General features: G+C 39.2%; 1 protein-coding gene across 1 annotated transcript; it reads left to right on the forward strand.

Annotated features, from left to right (window-relative positions):
- The first annotated feature begins 763 nt into the window (after window positions 1-763).
- LOC309498261 (sucrase-isomaltase, intestinal-like) lies at window positions 764-25,223 on the forward strand. The gene is made up of 26 exons (XM_082168854.1): window positions 764-820; window positions 906-987; window positions 3,150-3,271; window positions 3,392-3,595; window positions 4,007-4,161; window positions 5,566-5,734; window positions 6,076-6,172; window positions 12,900-13,012; window positions 13,176-13,301; window positions 13,386-13,517; window positions 13,700-13,819; window positions 14,719-14,781; window positions 15,178-15,294; window positions 15,665-15,755; window positions 16,689-16,827; window positions 17,143-17,276; window positions 17,397-17,431; window positions 17,571-17,687; window positions 17,974-18,122; window positions 19,099-19,183; window positions 19,753-19,809; window positions 19,912-20,036; window positions 21,492-21,580; window positions 21,718-21,767; window positions 22,554-22,715; window positions 25,049-25,223. Exons 2-26 carry the CDS (start codon window positions 930-932, stop codon window positions 25,121-25,123), a joined length of 2,784 nt encoding a protein of 927 aa, XP_082024980.1. The 5' UTR covers window positions 764-820; window positions 906-929; the 3' UTR covers window positions 25,124-25,223.
- Window positions 25,224-27,364: the final 2,141 nt, after the last annotated feature.

Genomic DNA, 27,364 nt, shown 5'->3' on the forward strand with positions numbered 1-27,364 from the left:
TTACTAAAATGAGAGATATTTGAGAATCACAACTAAGTCTCCTGAGCTTAAAAAGAGCAACCTCAGAGCAATAAAATATGAATATAATGAAGACTTGAAAGAGATTACAGCAAGACAAAATGTTCTATGTTCCTTCCACCACATTCTCAGCTATGACTCGTTTTCTGATTTATGAGAATCACAACTAAGTCTCTTGAGCTTAGGAAAAATAAATAAAATAAATATATGTTTCCTCTGAATCCTCCATGTGACTCTCATATTCAAGGTAATACCCTGCTCACATGCTGTTTACACAATGCTATCACATTTGTAAAAATGCTTATACAACAGGTTAGTGTCACAGAAATGAAATAGTTCCAGCTTTAAATGTAACAGTTGTTGATTTAATAATAATAATAATAATAAAAATAAAAAAAAATATATATATTTGTATTCTTTCAAATTGAATACAACATTTTCATTGCAATATTATATTATCCACATAAAACTACCTGAAAATAAAAAGGAAGAATTGTATAAAACTGATGATCATGTTTCTCCAGCATGATTTGAGATGATCCGAAGACCATCTTATGAAAAGTGTGAGAAATATATGAACCATGCACATAAAACATGTGCACTGACGCAATTACAAAATTACACTACTGAATAGATTAAAAATATCTTTACACACCGAGAACACACATAAAACAGGATTAATTCACATGTGAGATGTGAGAACATGAGCAGGTGCTGATAAACAAACTCCCCTCCAGCATATAAAGATAAAGCAGAGCTCCACAGCGCAATATCCAGACATTCACATTGATCTACTGAACTGGTTCGTATCACAAAAGTACATAACTGAACCATGTAAACCTTCTAATAATTATTTATGTATAATTCTTTTTTTAAATTCTATGCAGAGTTTCAGTGTTCATTGAGGAACAATGGCGGTCTGGACTGTCTACCTGTCTCTCTGTCTTCTCATAGCTTTGAGTGCTTCAGGTAAGAGCATTATTCCATGTTTCACATTATTGTTATATTAACATTAATTGTAGCACACCTGGGACTCTGTAATGACTAATCAGAAGAATGTCTAATACAGTATTTGCACTAAAATAAACCTAAGTTTGCTTCTTAATTATTATAGTAAATTAAGACAATAAAACAACAACAATTATATAATTATATGAGCTAAAGTTAATGTTTCTTATGAATGTATTTATATTATTATTTTTGATAATAAAATACATCAACAAATGTGTGTGTTAATCTGTAGTATATTTTTATTATTATCATTATTATCATTATTATTATTATTATTAGTAGTAGTAGTAGTAGTAGTAGTAGTGGTACCACTATTACTATACTGCTACTAGTTTTTATTTATTTTTAAGAGGAAACGCATCCTGTTGGAAATAAACATTGTGGTGATAATGCTTTTCTTGTCTTCTACTAATGTTGTTGTTCAACTAATCTAAAGTGGTAATGTCAAACGAAACAATAAATCATTAAATCTCGGTTAATTCTCATCAAGAACTTCTGTAGACGTCTGACAGAAATGAAGTCAAACTAGTTAGTAATAAGTGAAGCTGGTAATGTTGTTTGTGAAGTTGTTTAATCAGATTTTGAGAGATCTAAGGCTGTGGCTGGAATTTAGTTGTAGTTCTCGTGTTTCTCTTTTTTTCTCTTGTTTCTCTGTTTTTCAGTTATTCCGCTTGTTAACAGCAGGTGTTCATCAGTGTCTGAATTCACTCATTTGTTTTCATTCACTGTCAAGTGGACTTTATTAGTGAACTAAAATATATTAGTGATTGAGGGTATAGGGTGTGTTTGCAACACAGCCTCTGAGTGTCGACTTTGAGTGCTGTTAATTCACAGTAAATTCCTGTAGGCTACTTTCTAGAAAATGTCAAATATTACCCAGAATGCATTGTTTTCCTCTGGCCAATAAGAAAACAGTATGCTACTGTCAAAATGTGGCCATTTTTTACAGCAATTTTTAACAGTGAATAGAATAGAAAGTATTTCTTTGCAAACTAGTCTTCTTTAGAAGTTCAAAATTTAAAAAAAAAAAGTTCTAAAATAGAAGTATGTAAAAGTTCAAAATACACTGCAATTTTCTTACTTCATATTTTTGTCTTGTTTTCCAGTACAAATATCTAAACATTCTTAAATCAAGATAAATTTACTTAAAAAGCAAAATGACTTAAGATGTTAAGTCTTTTTTCTGACAAATTTGTCGAAAGGAAGTGAGTTTTTGTTTAAAACAAAATCATATTTTTTCTCTTTGAATAAGGTTTATTTTGTCTGACCCCACTGAAGAAAAAATAAAGAAATAAATACATTTTATAAATTTTTCAGAAACAAGACTTAGGGCCCTATTTTAACGATCTGAAACGCAAGTATCAAGCGTGAAACACAAGTAACTTTGTGGGCGGGTCTTGGGCGCTGTTTATTATACCGGCGGGATAAATGACTCTTGCGCCCGACGCAAATCTAAAATGTGTTGGTCTGAAGTAGGTTCATTATTCATAGGTGTGGTTTGGGCGTAACGTGAAATAAACCAATCAGAGCGTCATCTCACATTCCCTTTAAGAGCAAGCGCACTTATTCCATGGCGGATTGCTATTATAACGGCAGATTTGCCAGGCGCACGCCAGCAGCGGTTCACAGCCGAGGAGACCGACGTTCTCGTCAGGGCCGTAAAACACAGAGAAGTGACATTGGGGATGGAAAAACCAACCCAAATTAAAATCTATCTATCTATCTATCTATCTATCTATCTATCTATCTATCTATCTATCTATCTATCTATCTATCTATCTATTGTAATAATGTATGATTTGCAAAAATGAAAACTTCTGCTTCTGTGTAGATGAAAGAATCGAAGTGTATGCGCGTTGTGCACACGCTACATTGATTATGGCCAAGCATGCGCCCTTAAAATAGCATATGAATAACATGCGCAACGAGCCACTGACTTTAGACTAGGTTTTTCCTGGTCAGTGGCGGAATTGTTTTCTAAACGTGCAAAATAGCATCAGGGAACGTTTGCGCCGGAACACGCCTCCTCTTTGCGCTGAACCGCCCCGGGGAGTGGCGGCTTCAGGATGTTTTTTTTCTTTTTTTAAAGGGGTTCTTAACAGATTATTATTATTTTTCAGGTTTGGAACCTGACTACACAGTCAACTGGGAGGCCAAATCCCTAAAATCTCGGGACTTCGACTGTTACCCTGATGGGGGTTCGGATCAGGCCAAATGTGAAGCCCGCGGCTGCATCTGGGAGGTCAGAGAGCGAAGACATTCAAGATTCAAAGACACTGTTTGAGCTGAAGTGTGTCTTTCCTGTTACTGTTAGAACGTGATACTACACATCTGCTCCAAATGTTTTTATAATCTTTCATAGCCTTCAAGTATTCCCAACGCGCCCTGGTGTTATTACGCCGAGACCCACGGCTACGTCACCAGCAACATTGTTGAAACAGCAAGCGGCATCACTGTAGATATAGAGCGCAATACCGATTTCCCAATTCAACGCTCTCAATCTCGAGACATCAACAAGCTCCGTGTGGAAATCACATTCCTGAGTGGAAAAAGCCTGCGCTGGAAGGTATGCTTTTCTAAATGTAGGCTTTAGACCAATACAATGAGTTAATATACCATTTACATTCATGCATTTTACAGATGCTTCTAGAGGTTCAGAGAGGTTACTTCCTTTGGCAAAAATGTTTTGATTAAAATTGATATGAATATGTCAGAGAAAGTGTCTATTCTCGGAGGTCACCATTTATAATCACTGTATAAAATATATTTACATTCATGCATTTGGCAGATGCTTTTATCCAAAGCGACTTACATTGCATTTAAGGTATACTTTGTTAATGCATTCTCTTGGGAACCCATAACCTTGGTGTTACTAGCACCATTCTCTAATGATGATTTTAAGAATCAGGAATTAAGTAAATAAATACATTTAGGACTGAAATCAAGAGTACGACTGATTTTGGTCCTATTGATCTAGATCTTTGACCCAGCCAACGCTCGCTTCGAGGTCCCCGTTCCCCTCGAGCTGCCGGCCACCCCAGAGACTGAGGAAAACAACAGACTGTACAGGGTTCAGATCCAGAACAAGCCATTCGGGATCCAAGTCATCAGAAAGAGCTCAGAAGAAATCATGTGAGTAATACACCTCAATTAACATGGTAACATGGAGTCCAGAGAGCTTCTCTTGCCAAAAATCTAGTAGTTTTACTGTAGTTTCAAAAACTTGAGCATGTCTTTATATATATATATATATATATATATATATATATATATATATATATATATATATATATAATCAATCAAGATTTTGGATTAAAATTTATATGAATGAATAAGGAATAGTGTGTATTTTATCTGCTGTCCCCATTTATTGGAGTTTACAGTTTGTAATCACCTTATAAAATACATTTATTTTTATACATTGTCAAGTTTAGGTTGTGGGAAGCACAGGAAGATGAAGGTTCAGGTTCAAGAAAGATTTTAATAATCCATACTAGCAAACAATTCAAAAGGCAGGCGAGCACATTAACATTGATGTGACTGGACAAATGAAAACTGAAAAGACTGTGGACCCTTTTTTTTAAGATCTAAGCTCATGGTCTAAAGCGCACGGCACAAGTGCACTTAGGGCGTCTGAATCCACTTTTGCTAGTTTAACGGCGGGAAAAATAATCTGTGCGCCCAGCGCATGATCTAAAAGGGTTGTCCACCGGATTCCATCATATCTTTATGTACACAATAATAATCTTTTACACTGTTGTACTTTTATTTTTAATATTTGGCATGTTTTGCTGCGTTGCACCGGGTGTATGATAGGGCCCTGTAACTTAAATATGAGGCAAATGAGGGTAATTAACGACAACGTGATGAATTAATGAATCTCCATGACAACTCATTAGTGGCGGTAAACTAAACAAAGGAAACCAGGAACTAATACAACATAAAAGTCCATGAAAGTGAAACTAAGACAAAGATAACTGAATAACTGAAGAAACGCCAGAGGAGAACTGGCCCCCGACTGAGCCTGGGTTCTCCCAAGGTTTTTTTTCTCCATTAGGTCACTTGATGGAGTTTTAGGACACCATTAGGTCACTTGATGGAGTTTTTCGGTTCCTTGCCACTGTTGCCTTTGGCTTGCTCAGTTGGGGATATTCTGGGGATATTTAATCTGATTTTATCAATCAATAAATTCCACTAGAAACAAACCTTGTTGTATTATTTTAATTTAATACTGTGAAGCTGCTTTGATACAATCTGTATTGTGAAAAGTGCTATACAAATATACTTGACTTGACTTGACTTGAATGTCTGTGACATACATATGTCATTTACATTCATGTATTTGGCAGACGCATTACATTCAAGGTATTATTTTTATCAACTGAATCTAATGTTTGAGTTAAAATGATTATATGTTAAATAAAATGCATTAAATATAAATAAATATATAGGACTATAAAGCACAGTTTGCCTTCTTAATATAAGGTACTTATTTATCAGTGTCCTCAAAGTTCTGCTAAATCTCTTCTTCTCTAGATGGGACTCTGCTGTGCCAGGGTTCACATTCTCCGATCAGTTCCTTCAGATCTCCACACGCCTCCCCTCAAACTATGTCTATGGTGTTGGTGAAACCGAGCACCCCAGCTACAATCATGACCTCAACTTTCACACATACGGCCTGTTTGCCAAAGACCAGCCTCCAGGGGTGAGTGTCCGAACCAGTGCTGATGTTTTACAAGCCTGATATATAATGTCATCTGCACTTTCACAAACGGCTGATTCATTCAGGAATGAAGTAAATGATATTGCGTCTCATATTGTGCTTATTGCTTGTTATTTTATTGCTGCGCTTATTGCTCATACAGGGGTATTTTTGCCCTGATATCTTTAATTTTAGGGTCATTCTGCTTTCTGTAGGCTTCAGAGAAATGGGATTTGCATTGTTCTTAAGCCAAATAAAAATCTCTCATTGACTCTACATTGTCTGGAGCAGAACTGAAATCACATCACAAACTCAAACTCTGATCTCTTTTTGCCCATCTGTAGTATAAACTGAACAGTTATGGAGTCCATCCCTTCTACATGGGTCTGGAGAAATCAAAAGACGCTCACGGCGTCCTCCTGCTCAACAGCAATGCCATGGGTGAGTACAAACACACACTAAACATGTGTGACCCACCGGACACAACCTGTGCTGAATGCTGTAAGAGTGACCAAAATACATCTTAAAGGGTAACTAAACCCCTGGTCAGAGCCTGACTCCACCCACTGGCAATATTTGAAAAACGCTGGAAAAGTAGGCAGAGCCCAGCGGAGGGGGGGGCGTGCATCTGAGACGCGTCTCTCTGTAGGCAAGGGCGTGGTTAGCTGGTGCCCTCTGACGTCAGAGGGTACCACAAATTCCAATAGGAAAATTCAACTGCAGTAGCCACCGTTTAACCTGAAGAGGGCAGCACTCAGACGTTTTTACACCATATATTGTAGAATTAAAACACTTTAAACACAAATGTCAAAAAAAATTACTCGAATCAATGAACAGCATTAATAAAGCCCCAGTCTTACAGATCATTAACTAAAAAAAGTTGTTTTAGGGTTTAGTTACCCTTTAAAACAGCCTGAGATGGTTTGCTGGTTTAAACTGGTCTAGCTTGTTCATGAACAAAAGCAATGAAGACACTTTCAAAATTAATAAATTAAAGCCTATTATTTCACACCTAATTAGTAAAAAATATATTTATATTAGTCGTTTTTAATTTATTGTAATTATTTTCTGTAGTTTTCTATATTTTCTCTATAATTTAGGAAGGTGGTTCACATTCTTTTCAGCATTTTATTAGACTAAATTTGGATGTGTGCATAAACCTATGTGTTTTTAAGAAATATTTAATAAATTACATTTTATTACAAATTGTAAAAAATTCTCGATTTTATAAAAAAAATTATACTCACAAACTAAGCACTTCTATCAACAATTCTTATTGCCATTTTGTGGTAAATATTGTGACGTAGTCACAATTCAATAGGTAGTATTTGAACTTATGTTAATTTAAATGTAAAAGTCAATATATAAATATTTTACAGCAAATATACTGTTACAGTAAAACCTTCTAATCAAAATTATTATTGATAATAATGGAAATGACAAAAAAATATTACATCTAAAACACATGACGGGAAAATAAGTGTTACAAATAGGCTTCATTTTCTTTATCCAAAATATAATTGCATTTTTTTTTATATTTGGATTTTATTCAGTTATCTTGTCTTAGTTTCATTTTCCTGGACTTTTAGTTGGCTCAGCATTCTTAACGGTTTCCTTTGTTCATTTTCCTGCCACTTGTTTGTTACTATGGTTACTAATTAATTTGATCACACCTGTTAGTATTCTGTTCATTATCTGTGTAGATTTAGCGACTGTTTACACAACACCGTTTTCCACTAAAAACGTAAAACTTTTGATATGTTTTGGCCGTTAGTTTACACGACAGCTCCGTTTTGGGTGCCTGAAAATGCAAAGTTCTGAAAACAGGTTTCAAACCGGCATCCGTGTAGACAAAAAAAACTCAAATCTCTGAATGCTTAGACACACTGTCTCGTGGACTTGGATTATTTGAGTTTATGTTCTTATTACATTTATTTGTTTTGGAATCTCTTGACTCATCTTAATCTTTGGACTTTTAGTATTTTGACAGAATAACCACAACAAATAGCCAACACATACACATCAACACAAAAACACATAACCAACACAAAAACACATAAGACAGACGAGATACAAACAAAAGAAACACGACAAATACGGACACACGCGGCTACTGCTGTATGTCGCCACCGGAAGGCAGCGCCAGAACTAGCGAACATGTGAACTGTCCGCTGCGCTCTGATCCTCCATCCCTTTGGCTCAGTCTGGCTCTGCCTTCCCTCAGGCTCAGCATCAGTCCTCAGTCGCACCGGTTCCGTTGCTCAGTCACACAAAAGCAGTCTGCCCCTAAAGCCTGAGATGTCGCCCGGTTACAGCAACGTACCGTCTGCACCCAGGTCTCCAGCTCCATCGGCTCCGCCACCGTCGTTCGTCCCCGGTCACTCCCGTTTGCCTGCCTGCCTGCTCCCATCCCTTCACCAACTCCTCGTGCACCTTCTGAACCTCCTCCTCTGCCGTACTACAGTGTGAGGACATGCCTTCTCGGAGGGGGGCGTAAAGTCACACTTATTTAGTTATCTTTTCTTACTTTAATTTTCATGGACTTTTAGTTTGCTCAGCATTGTTTCTTGTTTCCACTTGTTTGTTACTATGGTTACTGATTAATTTGAGCACACCTGTTATTATTCTGTTGTGATCGAATGTGATCGAACACAGACTGAATCAGCCAGTAGCTAACACTGATGCTAACTGGCGCTCAAGGTCGAGCAGACAGCGGCACTCAGCTCAGAGCACAGCCGAGCCCAGGACTCTGATAGTGGGGGACTCCATAATCAGAAACATTAGCACCAGGGATACAACTACATGCTGCCTTCCACAAGCAACAACTTCTGATATAAACAGGGAACTTCAGAACATTCTGATGAAACATAAGACTGCTAATCGACTCATCATACATGTGGGGAAGAATGATATTCATAAAGAGCAGTCAGAACTCCTTAAGAAGGATTTCAATAAACTTTTTGAAACACTTAAAAGACTGAAAGTTCAAACATTCATCAGTGGACCACTCCCAGCAAGAGGAACAAACAGGTTTTCACGGCTGCTTGGGATTAATACATGGCTGCAAAAAACCTGCAATATAAAAGCAGTGAACTTCATTGACAATTTCAATCTTTTCTGGAGTCAACGACAACTGTTTCATCGGGATGGCCATCACCCAAACAAACTTGGTTCAAGAGTGTTAAAGGACAATATCTACTTCTCCCTAAATCATCCTTCTGCGGTTTGTGCCAATCCACTCAATCTGAACGGCACACACACACCTGGACACAGTATGAATGACCACGGGACTTCACTTCAGCAGCAAAATGGACATGATAACACCACTCCGCCACAACAACCTCTGCTCACGGACACAATCTCAGCTGAGCCCTGCACACAGAGCTCACCACAGACAGCCATATCAGAACTGCTTGAAGATTCAGCACCCAAGGACGACTTCCTGGAAAACAGCCTGGGAAGCCAGGACAGCATATTACAGCCTCCTATAACACCAGAGCAACAGCCCCTTTCACCAGATACTTTCTCCCTCTCCCCTGCTACGCCACTACTGTGCTTCTCACAGAAAATGGAAGAACTGGTGCATGCTGGAACCAGACTATCCCACTCTTTTGCTGCAAGCCCCCAGATACCAACTAAAAAAAGACAGGCACCACTACCACCAAAGCCTGCGGGCCCAGCTCACCCTCCCCCTGCCTCTGTGAGAGCTCTTCGGCCTCTGCCACAACGCCAGGGCCCACACCCTCCTCCTTCTGCTCGAGGTGAACCAAAAACAACTGATACCAGCTCTCAGTGATATGTGTCGGGTCCCCGTTTTGATAACAGTAACTTTCTCAAATGTTTACAAAACAAGCGGGAACCCAGTGTGCCTGTATCTTTCTCTATTGCTGTTCTATTACATGATAGAAAGTCTAAGGCCTTCAATAGCCGTACAGCAAACCCAACTAATCTGGTGCCTATTACACGTCAAACTAATATTGCTGTGGGGAAAAGTAAGTCTGTTAAGTTAGCTCTTTTAAACATTCGCTCACTTAAAAATAAATCACTTCTAGTCAACGACTTAATAACCACAAACAACCTGGATTTTATGCTTCTAAATGAAACCTGGCTAGAAGACAGCTTCAGTGCAACAATCCTCAATGAAACATCCCCTCCTAACTTTACTTTTATGAGTGTCTGCAGAGCTGTTAAGAGAGGTGGAGGTCTAGCTGCTCTTTTTAAAGATATCTATCAATGTAAGCAAATATCATTTGGGAATTACTTGTCTTTCGAATATCTGGGTATTGTGTTAAAAGGTTTTCATTATTTACAGGCCTCCAAAATATTCTCCAGCTTTTGCTGAGGACTTTACAGAACTGTTATCAACAATTACCTCAGAGTTTGACTGTTTTGCCATTGCTGGAGATTTTAACATCCATATAGATAATGCAGAAAACAATATGGCAAAAGAAATCAAAACTGTTTTAAAAACTTTTGATCTGACTCAGCATGTACATGGCCCCACACACAATCATGGACACACTTTAGATTTACTTATCAGTAAGGGTCTAAACATTTCATCGATTGTTATTAAGGATGTAGCACTGTCTGATCATTTCTGTATTTTCTTTGATATATTGATCTCTCCTGCCACTGAAGCTAGATCTGTGTCTGTCAAGAAGAGATGCTTAAATGAGAACACTAGTGTACTATTTATGAAGGCTATATCTTTAACACCAAGCATATCTGCAGACTCTGTTGATTTTCTCCTTGATTCTTTTAACTCAAAAGTTAAAGGTGTAATTGATGATATTGCTCCTGTGAAAGTCAGGAAGAAGAGTGGCAGACAAAAGGCACCTTGGAGAAACTCAACAGCAGTGCAACATATGAAAAGACAATGCAGAAAAGCAGAGCGCATGTGGCGGAAGACAAAACTTGTAGTCCATTATAACATCTACAAAGACAGCCTTCATGCTTTCAATATGGAACTAGGCAAAGCTAGACAGACTTTCTTCTCAAATATTATAAACAGTAATTTAAACAACACACGCACTCTTTTTGCTACTGTAGAGAGACTGACAAACCCCCCAAGCCAGATTCCTTGTGAAATGCTCTCAAACAGCAAGTGCAGTGAGTTTGCTTCTTTCTTCTCTGAGAAAATCAATAATATCAGAAAGGTGATCAGCACATCCTTGACTTGCGCTGGGGTCAGACAGATCAAACCACCTGAGAAAGTAGTTACTATGTCTGATTTCAAAGAAATTGATGGCAAAATTTTGGAAGAAACCGTACAGCACCTTAAAACATCAACCTGCGCTCTTGACACACTTCCCACATCGTTTTTCAAAAGTGTGTTAAACAGTTTAGAAGCAGATCTTCTAGAAGTGGTAAATGCTTCACTTCTCTCTGGGAGTTTTCCAAACTCCCTAAAAACTGCAGTTGTCAAGCCCCTCCTGAAAAAGAGCAATCTGGATAAGACCATATTAAGCAACTATAGACCAATCTCAAATCTTCCTTTCATAGGCAAGATCATTGAAAAAGTTGTCTTCAATCAGCTGAACAAATTCTTATGCTCGAATGGATACTTTGACAATTTTCAATCTGGTTTCCGACCGCACCACAGCACAGAGACAGCGCTCATAAAGATAATAAACGATATTCGCTTAAATACTGACTCAGGCAAATTATCAGTGCTGGTACTACTCGACCTCAGTGCTGCATTTGACACTGTCGATCACAACATACTTCTGGACAGGCTGGAAAACTGGGTGGGGCTTTCTGGGATAGTCCTAAAATGGTTCAGGTCATACTTAGATGGGAGAGGTTATTATGTGAGTATAGGAGACCATAAGTCTGAGTGGACATCCATGACATGCGGAGTCCCTCAAGGCTCAATTCTTGCGCCACTCCTGTTCAACCTGTATATGCTCCCAATGAGCCAAATAATGAGAAATAACCAAATTGCTTACCACAGCTATGCAGACGACACACAGCTGTACTTAGCCCTATCGCCTAACGATTACAGCCCCATTGACTCCTTGTGCCGATGCATTGACGAAGTCAACAGTTGGATGTGTCAAAACTTTCTTCAGTTAAACAAAGACAAAACTGAAGTCATTGCATTTGGAAACAAAGATGAAGTTCTCAAGGTGAACGCATACCTTCACTCTAGGGGTCAAACAACCAAAAATCTAGTCAGGAATCTTGGTGTGACACTAGAGTCAGAGCTTAGTTTCAGTAGTCATGTCAAAGCAATAACTAAATCAGCATACTATCATCTGAAAAATATTGCAAGAATTAGATGCTTTGTTTCCAGACAAGACTTAGAGAAACTTGTGCATGCTTTCATCACCAGCAGGGTGGATTATTGTAATGGACTCCTCACTGGCCTTCCCAAAAAGACTATAAGACAGTTGCAGCTCATACAGAACGCTGCCGCTAGGATTCTGAGCAGAACCAGAAAATATGAACATATCACACCAGTCCTCAGGTCTTTACACTGGCTCCCAGTTAAACTTAGGATTGATTTTAAAGTATTATTACTGGTATATAAATCATTCAATGGCCTAGGACCTCAATACATTGCAGATATGCTCACTGAATATAAACCCAACAGATCACTCAGATCATTAGGATCATATCAGCTTGAAATACCAAGGGTTCACTCTAAGCATGGCGAGTCTGCTTTTAGCTATTATGCCAGCCGCAGCTGGAACCAGCTTCCAGAGGAGATCAGATGTGCTCCTACTGTAGTCACATTCAAATCCAGACTCAAAACACATCTGTTTAACTATGCATTTACTGAATGAGCACTGTGCCAATGTTCGTCCGACTGTTTGTACTGTATTTTATTTTTTATTTTTCTAAACTGTTTTAATTATTCTTATTTCTTTTTATTATTTTAATTTCTTCTATGTAAAGCACTTTGAATTGCCATTGTGTATGAAATGTGCTATATAAATAAACTTGCCTTGCCTTGCCTTGCCTTGCCTTGTTCATTATCTGTGTAGATTTAAGTTCCTCTGAGTTCTCAGTTCACTGTCAGTTATTGTTTCTGTTAGCGCTTATGCTTAGACGCATTGTCTCATGGACTTGGATTATCTGAGTTTAGTTTCTTATTAAATTAATTTGTTTTCTTTTAGTAATGTGACAGGATGATGTCATCCTTTTCTCTTTTTTTTGCTCTTAGATGTGACCATCCTGCCGACTCCAGCTCTGACCTACCGCACCATCGGAGGAATCTTGGACTTCTACATGGTGATGGGACCCACTCCAGAAGTTGTGGTTCAACAGTACACTGAGGTGTGTGTGTAAGAGTGAGAGTGTGTGTGTGTAATTGTGTGCAGTGCTGGGGGGCCTTCAGGAATGTGGTTGGGAACCACCATCTTAAGCCACTTGAATATATATGTTCTAAAATGTAAGTGCATAAAATGTAAAATATTTATCTCTTGGTTTTGTTTGTCAGATGATCGGCCGGCCGGTTCTTCCAGCCTATTGGTCGCTTGGATTCCAGCTTTGTCGCTACGGCTACGCCAATGATGCGGAGATCGCAGATCTTTACAACGACATGAAAGCTGCTAAAATTCCTTATGTAAGCGACCTCATCTTTTAAACTTCTGATGTCTTTGGTCATTAAATGTAATGATCATAATATTTGACCTTTGATCCCTCATAGGATGTTCAATATGCAGACATTGACTACATGGAGAGGCAGATGGACTTTACGCTGGACAAGGAGAACTTCAAGGGAATGCCTGCTCTGGTGGACCGCATGAGGGCTGAGGGGATGCGCTATATCTTCATTTTGGTACCAACAATTCTTAATAACTGGAAATGAACTGTTGTTTCCATAAAAGGGTAAAAGATGTCGGAATGAGAACAGAGCTTATAAATATAGATGGATGCAATCTGACATCAGTATGGCCAGAAACATGCAGTGAAATGTATTCTGTAGTAAAACTACATGCTTTATTTGTTTGTGTGCTTCAGGACCCGGCTATAGCAGCCAATGAGACTAAAGGCTCCTACCCTGCGTTTGATACCGGGATTGAAAAAGACGTTTTCATCAAATGGCCTCCTAAGCTCAGCGATGACATTGTGTGGGGAAAGGTATGACAAACGCAAAGAGAAAGAGCAGCATATATTGATGTATATACTGAGTCAATACCTCATAGTTTTGTTGACAGTCTGGTTTTCTCTGCTCTGCGGCACAAGTTTTGGGCGCTTCATGTTCTGCGATACCTTGAACTCTATAGCTTTTAAAACATTGGTTTGCTTGTGTTGCAATTTAAGTATAATATGATTGTCTATGCAACAGGATATGGGAATAAAGAAAGTTTGCCATTGTTCAGTGAGGGATTGACAGTCAGCCTACATAAAAACTGAGTTTGTAAATCATTATTATTACTTTATGACATTTTTATTATCATACCAATTTCCATAATTTTCTCAAACAGGATGACTTTTTTGTAGTAAAACAAATCAAATAATAGCACAAAGCAGCACTGAATTCATCAAATCCTTTGCCAATACTTACTGACGTTTGTGCTGACGTTTTCCTTAAAAAATATTGTTCCTTCCTTGATGTCATTATCCTGAGATGTCATTATTATGTTTTGTTATGCTGCATTCTCCAGGTCCTAAAATGGAAGTTTCCCAACTCCTACTTGGGAATAACCACTGAAAGGCAAATTAATCAACCTATACTTCAGTCAGAAGTTTCATTTGATGATGAATGAAGCAGAATTCAGAATTCTGCTGATTATTTTCAAATGTGGCAGAGGAATTCAGATTCAGAGTTTCGGGTTAAATGAGGTTAAAGTGGGAAACTTCATCTGGAACGCAACATTAGTTGAAGAGATTTTTTTTTTTTTTTTTTTTTTTTGAGCATTTTGATTAGAGAACCTGTTCATCTGATGTTTTCAGTCATATACAGTATGACGTGGACATGTACTGAAAGCAGGAATGATCCTGAACCCCTGATTTTAGCAGTTGATTCGCTCTCATAGGTGTGGCCTGATTATCCCAATGTGGATGTGGACAATTCCTTGGACTGGGATACTCAAGTAATGGTAACTGCCTCTTTCTCTCTTGTTCCGTTTTTATTATTTTTCTATATATATCGCTTTCTTTCTATTTCTATCACTCTTTAATGAGAAAACCGGACACCTTTTCTTTTGCTCCCCCATATTCAAGTCTATTCCTTCTGAAATCATCAGTACAATGGGGAGTCAAGCGATATGAGTGTGATATCATAGATACTATCAACCAGTCAGCATGTAGAAGACACACCATCAGCCAATGAGCACATACTGGTGCTATGCTGTGGTAAACAAACTCAAACTCAGCCAATCAGAACAGATAAGAAGTACATTACTGTTTAAACAAATGAGCAAACGTCCAATCTACATGTAGAAATGGTTAAAGCATCGTGTCCAACCTAATGTTTCTTTCATTTAAACTTTCAGCTGTTCCGAGCGTTCGTGGCGTTCCCTGATTTCTTCAAGAAAAGTACAGCAGAGTGGTGGGGACAGCAGATTAAAGACTATTACAACAACGTCATGAAGTTTGATGGACTTTGGATCGTGAGTGCTTTGTTTTTGTCATTTTTCATGTTGGAATGAAAAGTAAACCAATTTCATGAATTAAAATTGTACAAGATATTCTTTGAGGACATCTGTGCTGTTACGCGCCTTTGTTGCTCTTAAAACAACATGTCCTTAATAATTAAATACCTCCAAAATCGAGGAAAATGATAAGAATGTTGTTGAAATCTTAACAAGGATGTTGATTCATGAATACATCTTACTTGTCAGAGTCATGTTGAGCTGTGCAAGAACAAGTGAATGTTTAGCATAGCCACACCCCATTTCTACACTCATTTGCATATCATCACAGTTATACCCTTTGGATTGATTGGATGATAATACTGTCATTGTGTTTTGCTTTCTGAAGGACATGAATGAGCCGGCCAGTTTTGTGCATGGCACCGTCGGAGAGAAGTGTTTAGGGGATCAAACTTTGGAAAATCCTCCATACATGCCCCGTAAGTTCTTATGAGCGCATCCTGGCTTGAATACTTGGCTCCAGAGATTTTACAACACCATAGTCAACATTTACTAGGCCTGCTCCTGACTGAAGATTTTTCTAGTCGACCGGTAGTCGTTCATTTAAAACATTAGTTGACTAAGCGCATGCTTATATTAATTTAATTACACTCTGAGAGTGAACTAAACCACAATGAGACTTTAATATTTTCAGCGCTCTAGCACACGCATAAAGCTTGAAGCAAAGCACTGGCAAAAATCATGACTATGAGTGTGTCAGAAAAAATAGCAAGAATATATTTTGATTATTTATTAATTAACCATTTTTTTCTGAGTCAATGTCGGGTGCAAAGATGAAGTTGACAATGCTGACACGTCATCTCTGTAGTATAGCTCATTTATTTAGAGAGGAAACTGAGGCGGCAGAAAGCACATCCGGATGTTTTATTTATTTTACAAAGGCACAATGTTTTCTTGTTAATGTGAGTTTCCTCAAATTAAAATAAATGACTATTTTGAGCGATGTATTACTCTTATCTGTATGACCAAAAATGAGGGAGTATAGTAATCGCGCCGCCGTCTCCGTGCAATGGAGCGATCCCTCAGCTTCCACACTCCACACAAACACTTGGATAAGCGCCCAGTAATTGTTAACTTTAGAGCAAGTGGACAAGTAAAGTTGCTTCTTTAATGTTTCAAATGATAAGCCATATTTGAGGGTCGATGGATGATAGGCGAACATTTGGATTTCCTGACCGACATACTGTAATTACCACAAGAACCGCTGTTAACGATCTCTGTGACTTCACCACTTTCTGTAGAGTTTTTATGTTATATGTTTATTACGATTAATGTTTAGTCGACTATTCCCAACATTTACACTAGTATTTAGCACTTTCTGTCCAAAATGTATGTGTGTGATCTTTTCCCAGGACTGGAGTCCATGTATAGAGGTCTGAACCATAAGACTATGTGCATGAACAGCGAGCAGATCCTCGATGATGGCACACGCGTCAAGCATTATGATGTCCACAACTTGTACGGATGGTCTCACACCAAACCCACTTATGAGTGAGTTTTCTGTTCCTCCATATTCACTACTATATTTATTTCTTGGTTGTTCTGATACGAGCTTTGATTACTTTTTGTGTTTATCATCATCATTATCATCATCATTATCAAAGCTTTATTAAAGACTCACATGGTTCAAAACACAAACAGTAACTGACACAAACAATAACAGACAAATACAAACAAAAAAATCACACAATATCACATATTTATATTTAGGCTAAAATGCCAATGGTTCCACACACTGGAGGAGAACCTGACTGACCTTAGGGCCGGGTTCATCAGTGTTGAAATTATGCTATGTGTATTTTACAGTGCTTTGCTTAGTACCACTGGAAAGAGAGGAGTGGTTGTTACCCGTTCAACATACCCGTCTAGTGGGCGCTGGGCAGGACATTGGCTGGGAGACAACTACTCCAGGTGGGACCAGCTTCTGAAGTCCATCATAGGTATGATGATGATGCTTATTATTTGGTGCTTCTTGGTCTCTACTTTACAGTTCAGTGTATAAACCTAATATCTGTATGCATGAAATCCAAAACCTCCCTCCCTCTGTTTCTATCTTTCAGGCATGATGGAGTTCAGCATATTTGGCATCCCTTACGTAAGTGCCTCTCTCGTCCTATTGATCTATCATTTGTGCTTTTGTTCCTGTCAAATAATATTTTTAGTTAATTTGGGTTACACTAGCATGCAGCCACTACACTGACTATTTGTGTTTCTCTCTATCACTCTCGTTCCAGACCGGCGCTGATATCTGTGGCTTCTTTAACCATGCCGAATACGAGATGTGCCTGCGCTGGATGCAGCTCGGAGCTTTCTACCCGTTCTCCAGAAACCACAACACCATTAACATGCCAGTAAGAACACACACTCCCAGCATCTGTTTATGGTCAGATTGAGGATTTCTGGACCAAAAACTTGATTATCTTATTCTAAGCCTATAGGTATGACAATAGTATGAATGGATTGTGTCAGAGGTCTTTTCCCTTTTAAAAGCTCTCATGGTTTTTGCACATTATAATATTTTTTGGATCTAAAAATGTTTTTTTTAGATCCTTCATCACTGTGCTAATGAAGCTCGTGTGAGAATCCATTCATGTTTTCTTCAGAAGTACTGAATGATGATGATCTGATCTTTGACAGAGGCAGGACCCCGTGGCCTGGGGATCGGAGTTTGCTGCTGTGTCTCGTGATGTGCTGAATATTCGCTACACCCTCCTGCCATACCTGTACACACTGATGTACGAAGCTCACGCTCATGGAAACACTGTGGTCAGACCCCTTCTGCACGAGTGAGTGTTTCTCAAGAGTTCACTCAAACACACATGAAAATCACCCAAAACCATGAGCCAGATGTTCAGCAGAACGCTCATGTTGACAGAACATCAACTGTCAACTTTGTTCATCTTGTGCTCCTCTCTTTCCCTCAAAATATACACGACACTATATTACCAAAAGCATTGGGACACCCCTCCAAATCGTTGAATTCAGGAGTAACAATCACTTCCATGGCCACAGTTGTATAAAATCAAGCACTAGGCATGCAGACGCTTCTACAAACATTAGTGAAAGAACGGGTCGCTCTCAGGAGCTCAGTGAATTCAAGCGTGGTACCGTGAAAGGTTTCCACCTGTGCAATAAGTCCATTCGTGACATTTCCTCACTACTAAATATTCAACGGTCAACTGTTAGTGGTATTATAACAAAGTGGAAGCAATTGGGAACAACAGCAACTCAGCCATGAAGTGGTAGGCCACGTAAATTCACAAAGTGGGTCAGCACATGCTGAGGCTCACAGTGCGCAGAAGTCACCAACTTTCAATAGCTACAGACCTCCAAACTTCGTGTGGCCTTCAGATTAGCTCAAGAATAGTGCGTAGAGCTTCGTGGAATGGGTTTCCATGGTCCAAGCATCTCCAAGTACAATGCAAAAATAAAAAATATTTTTTTTGTTTTAAACCCAGTTTTAAACTAATTGAAATGTCCTTAAAGCAAGATAAATGTACTTTGTTCAGCAACTCATGTTTTCATTTCATACCCTAAACTTGCTTTTTGTGGTTTGCTCTCATGAGCTGCATCATGTCCAGTGTTGATGAGATCATGTCCAGTGCAGTGTTGATGAGATCATGTCCAGTGTTGATGAGATCATGTTCTGTATTGATGAGATCATGTCCAGTGTTGATGAGATCATGTCCAGTGTTGATGAGATCATGTTCTGTATTGATGAGATCATGTCCAGTGTTGATGAGATCATGTTCTGTATTGCAGGTTTGTCACAGATGAAAACACATGGAAGATCGACAGACAGTTCCTCTGGGGTCCCGCTCTTCTGATCACACCTGCACTGGACCCGGTACTGAACGAACACACACACACACACACACACACACACACACACACACACACACACACACACACACACACACACACACACACACACACACACACACACACACACACACACACACACACACACACACACACACACACACACACACACACACACACTGTGTGTTCACGCTACACAAACACAACTCCACTGTGTTCACGCTACACAAACACAACTCCACTGTGTTCACGCTACACAAACACAACTCCACTGTGTTCACACACACAAACACAACTCCACTGTTCACACACACACAAACACAACTCCACTGTGTTCACGCTACACAAACACAACTCCACTGTTCACACACACACAAACACAACTCCACTGTTCACACACACACAAACACAACTCCACTGTGTTCACACACACAAACACATCTCCACTGTGTTCACGCTACAAGTAAGAGTCTCCATTAGTCATTTATGAGTTTTGAGGTTTCTCGAATAAACTTAAATGATGCCCCTGTACTGACACACATGTGTTGTTTGTGTAGTTGTTAATTGCTGTGCCATTGGTTTTGTTTTGTAAAGGGTGTTACTGTGGTCAGGGGCTACGTGCCAAACGCTCGCTGGTACGATTACCACACGGTAAGCATTTCATCAGCAAGCATGCCAGATTTCTGTAGCATGTCAATGAAAGATCAGTCATAAGGCACTCTCTTTTCTGCTGGTGTGTGATTGATCCACCAGGGTGAAGTTGTTGGAGTGCGAGGACAGTTTGTGGATATGGAAACACCATTATGGAAAATTAACCTGCACGTGAGAGGAGGACACATCCTGCCCTGGCAGAAAGCAGAGAGCAACACACACTACAGGTCAAGAAGCTGCCCGCCATCTTTATGACTTCTCCAAGACTTCTGACATTTCTCTAGAGTTGCATAGGATTTTATTTTCCACTTTCAAAAGGTTTCTTGCTAGACAAACAGTCCATTTTCTTTTTCATATCCATATTCCACTCTCTCTGTGTCTTCAAGAGGTCATATTGTTGTTTATCAAGATTACCAAGTTTCTGATCACTGAATAAGTATTAAAGAACCCATATTATGCTTTTTCAGATATTCCCTCTCATGCAGTGTGTAATAGAGCTGTTTGTGAATGTAAAATGTCTGCAAAGTTTAAAGATCAAAGTGCAGATAAAAGGAGTTTTTGTCTCCTGAAAGAAAGAAGCGATTCTGAACTGCATGAAGCGAGTCGTCAGTAATTCCAGTCTTACTTCCAACTCATTTGCATAATGCCGTCTGTGATCTTCATTGGCTGAACAGCGTCTCTTTGCCCCGCCCTCAAACACTGTTGTGTATCTGAGACTGAAAGAGTTTGGTTTGTGTTGTTCATGTCGAGAAGAAGCTGTTTTCATTTCTGTTCATATCACTGTGTATCGAGAGCTGAGATTCAGATATGATAATGAGCATTTGGTTTCTGACCAATCACAGCAGACTGGGCCATCTGACCAATCAGAGCAGAGCAGCTGTCAGAGAGGCGGGGTTTAGAGACTATGGTGCCTTCACGTGCTATGGAAAAGATGATATTTTCCACTTGTGAACTGGTATTTACCAGTGTGTTGTGTTCAAGTGCTTTTGTTGTCGTAATGTAGGTAAAAAAAAATGGACTCACAGATCCAGACCTGTTATTTGGCTAAAACAATTTTAGATAGCTTAAGTCAGTAAATCATGGTGTCGCTGGCGTACACTACAGACAAAATACATTCACGTGAGTAAATTGCCTGACCGCTCATTACTAGGAGGCTCCTATTGACTGCTAGCTAGCATCTGCTCTGGGTAGGTAACAACAAACCAAACTGACACTGAGTGTTAACGCATTATATTACAATTTTTAATGACACAATATTGTATAGGCTACAAAAACTATCCGCTAACAGTAGCAAAAAAACGTTTAGTTGTGTGCAATGCTTATTCATGACTCTTGCGTTGCTCTCCGCCATTTTGAAAAGGTCAAAGGTTATCTCATCTCGGCAACTCGTGCATCAAAATATTCTACGAGTTGCCCAGTGGAAAATACCACATGAGGGGGTGTTCATGTGCATTTTCCACGTCGGCTTTTGGTATTTACCATAATTACCATAGCACGTGAAGGCACCATGAATCCTTGATTGAAGCGTTTCAGACACTGAGATGTTGCATGTGAACCTATTATAGGAGACAAAAGGACAGTTTAATATGTAAATGTAGGTGTTAATATGTTTATTCTTGTGATGTCACAACACTAATGTAATGTTCACTGTTTTGTTTTGTGTTTTTTTTTCTTTCTTGTAGTCGTCTGAATCCTCTGGGTCTTCTTGTTGCTCTTGATGATGGAGGTTCAGCACATGGATCCTTGTTCTGGGATGACGGAGAGGGAATTGGTGAGTTATATTTGTGAGTGAGTGATAGAGTGTGTGTGTGTGTGTGTGTGTGTGGGGGGGGGGGGTTCTGAATATGTATCTTTATTTTAGTTTGTACATCATCCTAAAACCCTTTTTTTCCTTCTTTCTCCTTACAGATACTGTTCAGAACAAGCGTTTCCTCTTGACAACTTTCACTGCGTCTTCGGTACGTTCATTTGTTTAGAAGAAAGCTATGTGTGCAGTTCTTTCAGATTTATTTGGATTGTGTTCATTAAATCCAATAGGGAATCCAAGTGTGTAACATATGTGTGCAATAGCTGTCCTGTGTGTTTATGTGTGTAACAGTTGTCCTGTGTTTATATGTGTAACATATGTGTGTTTATATGTGTAATAGCTTTCCTGTGTGTTTATGTGTAACAACGGTCCTGTGTGTTTATGTGTAACAGCTGTCCTTTGTATATGTGTGTGACAGCTGTGATGTGTGTTTATATGTGTGTAACAACTGTCCTGTGTGTTTAACTGTGTGTAACATCTGTGTGTTTATATGTGTGTAACAGCTGTGTGTTTATATGTGTGTAACAGCTGTGTTTATATGTGTGTAACATCTGTGTGTTTATGTGTGTAACAGCTGCCCTGTGTGTTTATGTGTGTAACAGCTGTGATGTGTTTATATGTGTGTAACATCTGTGTGTATGTGTGTAACAGCTGTGATCTGTTTATATTTGTGTAACATCTGTGTTTATATGTGTGTAATAGCTGTGATGTGTTTATATGTGTGTAACAGCTGTTCTCTGTGTTTATGTGTGTAACATCTGTGTGTTTATATGTGTGTAATAGCTGTCCTGTGTGTTTATATGTGTGTAACATCTGTGTGTTTATATGTGTGTGTAACATCTGTGTGTTTATATGTGTGTGTAACATCTGTGTATTTATATGTGTGTAACATCTGTGTGTTGATATGTGTGTAACATCTGTGTGTTGATCTGTATAGGGTGTTCTGACCAGCATGGTTCCCACAGACGGTCTGGCCGAGGCCGACAGGTTGACTCTGGGTCTGGTGAAGGTGTGGGGTGTAACAGCGCCCGTCACTCGTGTTACCATGAGCGTGACTGGACAGCCTGACGCCGACCTGCCATTCACATATAACGCTCAGGTCAGACTCTTCATGCAAACATATACTTCAGCTTCACACTGTCAGAAACACTCATACAAATGACATGTAGCATTACATCACTCGCTCAGCAATGAATCCTGTGCGGTGAATCTGCTGATTAAACACATCACAATAATCCACATGTGATCCACACCACTCCAGTCCATTAGTGTCTTGTGGAGAGAAAAGATTAAACAAATCCATCATTAAGACTTTTTAACTTTAAACCATTACATCTGGTTAAAATACGAGTCCATAATAACACTTCTCCCAATGAAAAAGTCGTCTGGTCTGAATCAGGAGAGGAATACTCAATAATTGGATAACTCAATAACAGGGGAGGAATAATCAAGTACCATTTACAAGCCAAACCAGTCCAAAACAAATATGTGTGTGGATGTTGATGTGAGAGGACAACACGTGATGGACTTTTTCACTGCAGGAAGCGTTATTATGGATTATGGACTCATATTTTAGCCAGACTCAGTGGTTTGAGGTTAAAATGTCTTGATGGATTTGTATGGAGTCAATATAGGGCCATATATATCTGCAAAATAAAACAATGTTTTGCAAAAAAAAAATGTTTTGCAAAAAAAAAAATGTTTTGCAAATAAAAATAAGAGTATTGAGTTTTTTTTGCTTTTTTGCAAGTAAAAAAAAAATTATTGCAAAAGAAAAGTTAACCACTGAGAGAAAAAATAAAGTTTAGCAAAGTAAAACTTCAGCAGCATTGACTTTGCAACACATATTTCCCTTTGCGCCGCTCCTTTAAATCCGCGTTTCAGTCATCCGTGCCTCTGCGGCGCAAGCTTTCCTTTGCGCTTCATTTTTCTTTGCGCCTCGCTTTGTGTCCCTGATTTGACGTGGGGGGAGGGGTCAAGAGGTTGGGGTGTGTACAAGGGACGAAGGCGCGTCCCTCTCGTAACGTCATCAGCGCGAGCCCCAGACTATTATTGTCAATAATACATACCTGTGATCCATCACCCGGGCTGCGTTCCAGTCCAAAATTGTCATGCCCTTCACTCGCTAACTTCCCTCCGTCTCGTTCACTCGGATGTACGTCATTGCGAGTGCCCACTACTGGCGGAAACTGCAATGGGCTGAATTGGAACGTCCTAAGCCCTTGATCACTTGGAATCAGCTGTGGAGTTGATTTATTATTTACATTTTGTTTCCCTTTAAGAATTTGTTTAATGCAGCATCCAAATGTTTATAGGTGTGTTTGGGTTGTTTTAAATTAAAAATATATATTATTAATATATCATAGAGTTGTCTGTTGTGGTGGTGATTAGATGAGATATGTGGTGACGTCACAATCGTACTGCATTGTGGGACATATAGGTGCCTGAAGTGTACATTGAAGCAGACTCGCTCCCTCGGTCAAAATCGAGGGAACGAGGATCTGTCCATATAAACTTCCCTCGTCCACTTCACGAAGTGGAACGCACTTCAAAATGGCGGCAGGGATTCCCCCAAGGGGAAGTGCTTAGGGAAGTTCGCAAGTGCGTGTCTAAAAGTGGACTGGAACGCAACCTCACATGTCTCTGCTCCGCCATTTCGATCGATCCAGTCGGTCTGGGGCTCGCGCTGATGACGTTACGAGAGGGACGCGCCTTCGTCCCTTGTACACACCCCAACCTCTTGACCCCTCCCCCCACGTCAAATCAGGGACACAAAGCGAGGCGCAAAGAAAAATGAAGCGCAAAGGAAAGCTTGCGCCGCAGAGGCACGGATGACTGAAACGCGGATTTAAAGGAGCGGCGCAAAGGGAAATATGTGTTGCAAAATCAATGCTGCTGAAGTTTTACTTTGCTAAACTTTATTTTTTCTCTCAGTGGTTAACTTTTCTTTTGCAATTTTTTTTTTACTTGCAAAAAAGCAAAAAAAATTCTCAATACTCTTATTTTTATTTGCAAAACATTTTTTGTTTGCAAAACATTGTTTTATTTTGCAGATATATATGGCCCTATATTGACTCCATAGATTTGTTTCATCTTTTCTCTTCACACACGTTTAACTGATGGACTGGAGTGGTGTGGATCATTTGTGCATTATTGTGATGTGTTTTATCAGCAGTTTGGAGTCTCATTCACTGCACAGGATTCATTGCTGAGCAAGTAATGTAATGCTACATTTCTCCAAATCTGTTCCCATGAAGAAACAAACTCATCTACATCTTAGAGGACCTGTACATTTCCAGCACATTTTCATTTTGGGGTGAACTATTCCTTTAAATCAGATTTGTGTAGTAACTGCTGACCATGAGTGTGTAGATTAGCTTTCATTCTGTCTGATAAACTTCATCATAAACTCTGTCTCTTCCTCTCCCTCAGGTTCAGGAGTTGCAGTTTGATGCAACATCACAATCTCACACCATTGAAAAGCCTTTCACAATCACCTGGAACTAGGCTTAGACTCGGGCACCAGTCTACGGAAAGAGCAATCGCATGATTATTTACCTTTATTTACCAATGTAGTAATAAAGCGGTAAATCTAAAGTCAAGAGAATGTGGTTTGTCTTTATCTACCTTTTGCTACATTGGAATTTCTGGTTTAGAATACAATAGTTGAGCTAACTAAAAAAAGAAAACAAAGCAACCTATCACATTCCACTTTTAAGTTAACTCAACTAATCCACTCCAGTTAATATCAACTTAAATAATTTAGTTCATCTAATGAGTACCAGGTAATCTTTTGAACTTAAAACTTCTTGTCAAGACAAATAAAAAATAAAAACAAGTTGAGCCAACTTGAAAAAATAAGACAACATATTGATTTTTAACGAGAATGAAAGCAATGCTGTGAAGGATAGACATGCATCTGTACAGTGGCTTGTACTGTTGTATAATTTTAGTTTTTTAAAATTCAATATTCCGTTTCAATTAAAAAAAGAGGTTTGTATTTAGAAAATGTATAGTTATGATTGAGATAGTTGGCTAACAGAAAAAGACGGTTTATAAAAATAAATATAATTTTTCTTTTCACATTCATGAAAGCAGTCCTGAAATGGTCTGCTTGCACACTATACTTTAGTAGGCTTCCCCATCCTAAAAACATCGAAACCCTCACATTATAAATTGACACTAAAAGTTACTCTTGATCAATTCATTTGGATGTAATGTATAAGTAACAACATTGTGCAAGTTCTTGTACAGATGTGCTGTATTTTTTTAAGAGTGTTTGGACTATCCTGAGCTGCGATAGAGGTTTACCTCATATTGAGATATACCTAAAATGTGTTGTGTGTCATGACTCAAAGTCAGCCACTGTGGTTAAACCAAGTAGAACACTGGTGGTTCTGCAACACTAAATACATAAAGGTAATTGTGCAACACACTTTACAATTTTGGACCTCTTGAGTTAGAATGACCCATATACAAGTATGTGCCAATGAAATAGCCTCAACCTCACCACACCTGTAATACCCCTAGTCATTCTTTCAAAACTTGACATCAGGCTTTCATGAATGAAATTTTTTATACATACTCCTTGTTTCTGTTCAGACCACTGCAAAATTATTATTTTCTCTGGTTTTACTTTTTATAGGTATGTGTTTAGGTAAAATTTCATTTTTGTTTTATTCTAAAAACTACTGAAAACATTTCTCCCAAATTCCAAATAAAAATATTATCATTTAGAGCATTTGCAATGCAGAAAACAACTGGTCAAAATTACAAAAAATATGCAGTGTTGTCAGACCTCGAATTATGGAAAGAAAATAAGTTCATATTCATTTTTAAACAACACAATATGTTGTTTCATGTTTTAACTTAGGAAGAGTTCAGAAATCCTTCCTCCATCCACAGCTTGATTGACCTGGCTGTGTGGCATGGACCATTGTCCTGCTGGAAAAAACAATCCTCAGAGTTGGGGAACATTGTCAGAGCAGAAGGAAGCAAGTGTTCTTCCATGACAACCTTGTATGTGGCTTGATTCATGCGTCCTTCACAAAGACAAATTTGCCCGATTGCAACCTTGCTGAAGCACCCCCAGTTTTCAGCTTTGTCCAACACCTGGTCATCTCATGGTTAGACGGAGACCTGGAGAGGCTCACAAGCCACAGTGTCTCGCATCCACTGTGAAATTTGGTGAAGGATCGGTGATGATCTTCAACAAGGCTGGAATCGGGCAGTGACAGAAACAGATTTGGCTTTGTGAAGGATGCATGAATCAAGCCACATACAAGGTTGTCCTGGAAGAAAACGTCTCGGGTTACGACTTTAACCCTTGTTCCCTGAGAAAGGGAACGAAAACTGCGTCAAATGACACTTTGGGGGAACGAGTACCCACTATGCCACAACAAGCCCTGCCTGTCCCCGTGTGAAGCTGCGTACAAGCACACTTAGGACGAGAGCGCAAGGGTGCCAGGTGTAGATGGAATGTCAAGGCTATAAAATCTAATGAAAGTGTGAGGGGTTGACCATCCTGCTGCATCGCAGACTTCCTGGATCGGGGCACCTGAAAGGAGGGCTCTAGAGGCCTCTGGTCGAATGAGCCCTCACGGCCAAAGGTGAAGGCAAACTGCGCACCTGATAGAGATAGCCTGAACAATCCAGTTACTAATGGTCTGCTTGGATGCAGAATGGCAATTGGTCTGACTTCCGCCATGAAGAGGACCTCTGACTGTTTAATTTGAGAGCTCTGACAGG

The sequence above is a fragment of the Leuciscus leuciscus genome, assembly GCF_965113295.1.
Source record: "Leuciscus leuciscus genome assembly, chromosome: 1".
Classification (NCBI taxonomy): Eukaryota; Metazoa; Chordata; class Actinopteri; order Cypriniformes; family Leuciscidae; genus Leuciscus; species Leuciscus leuciscus.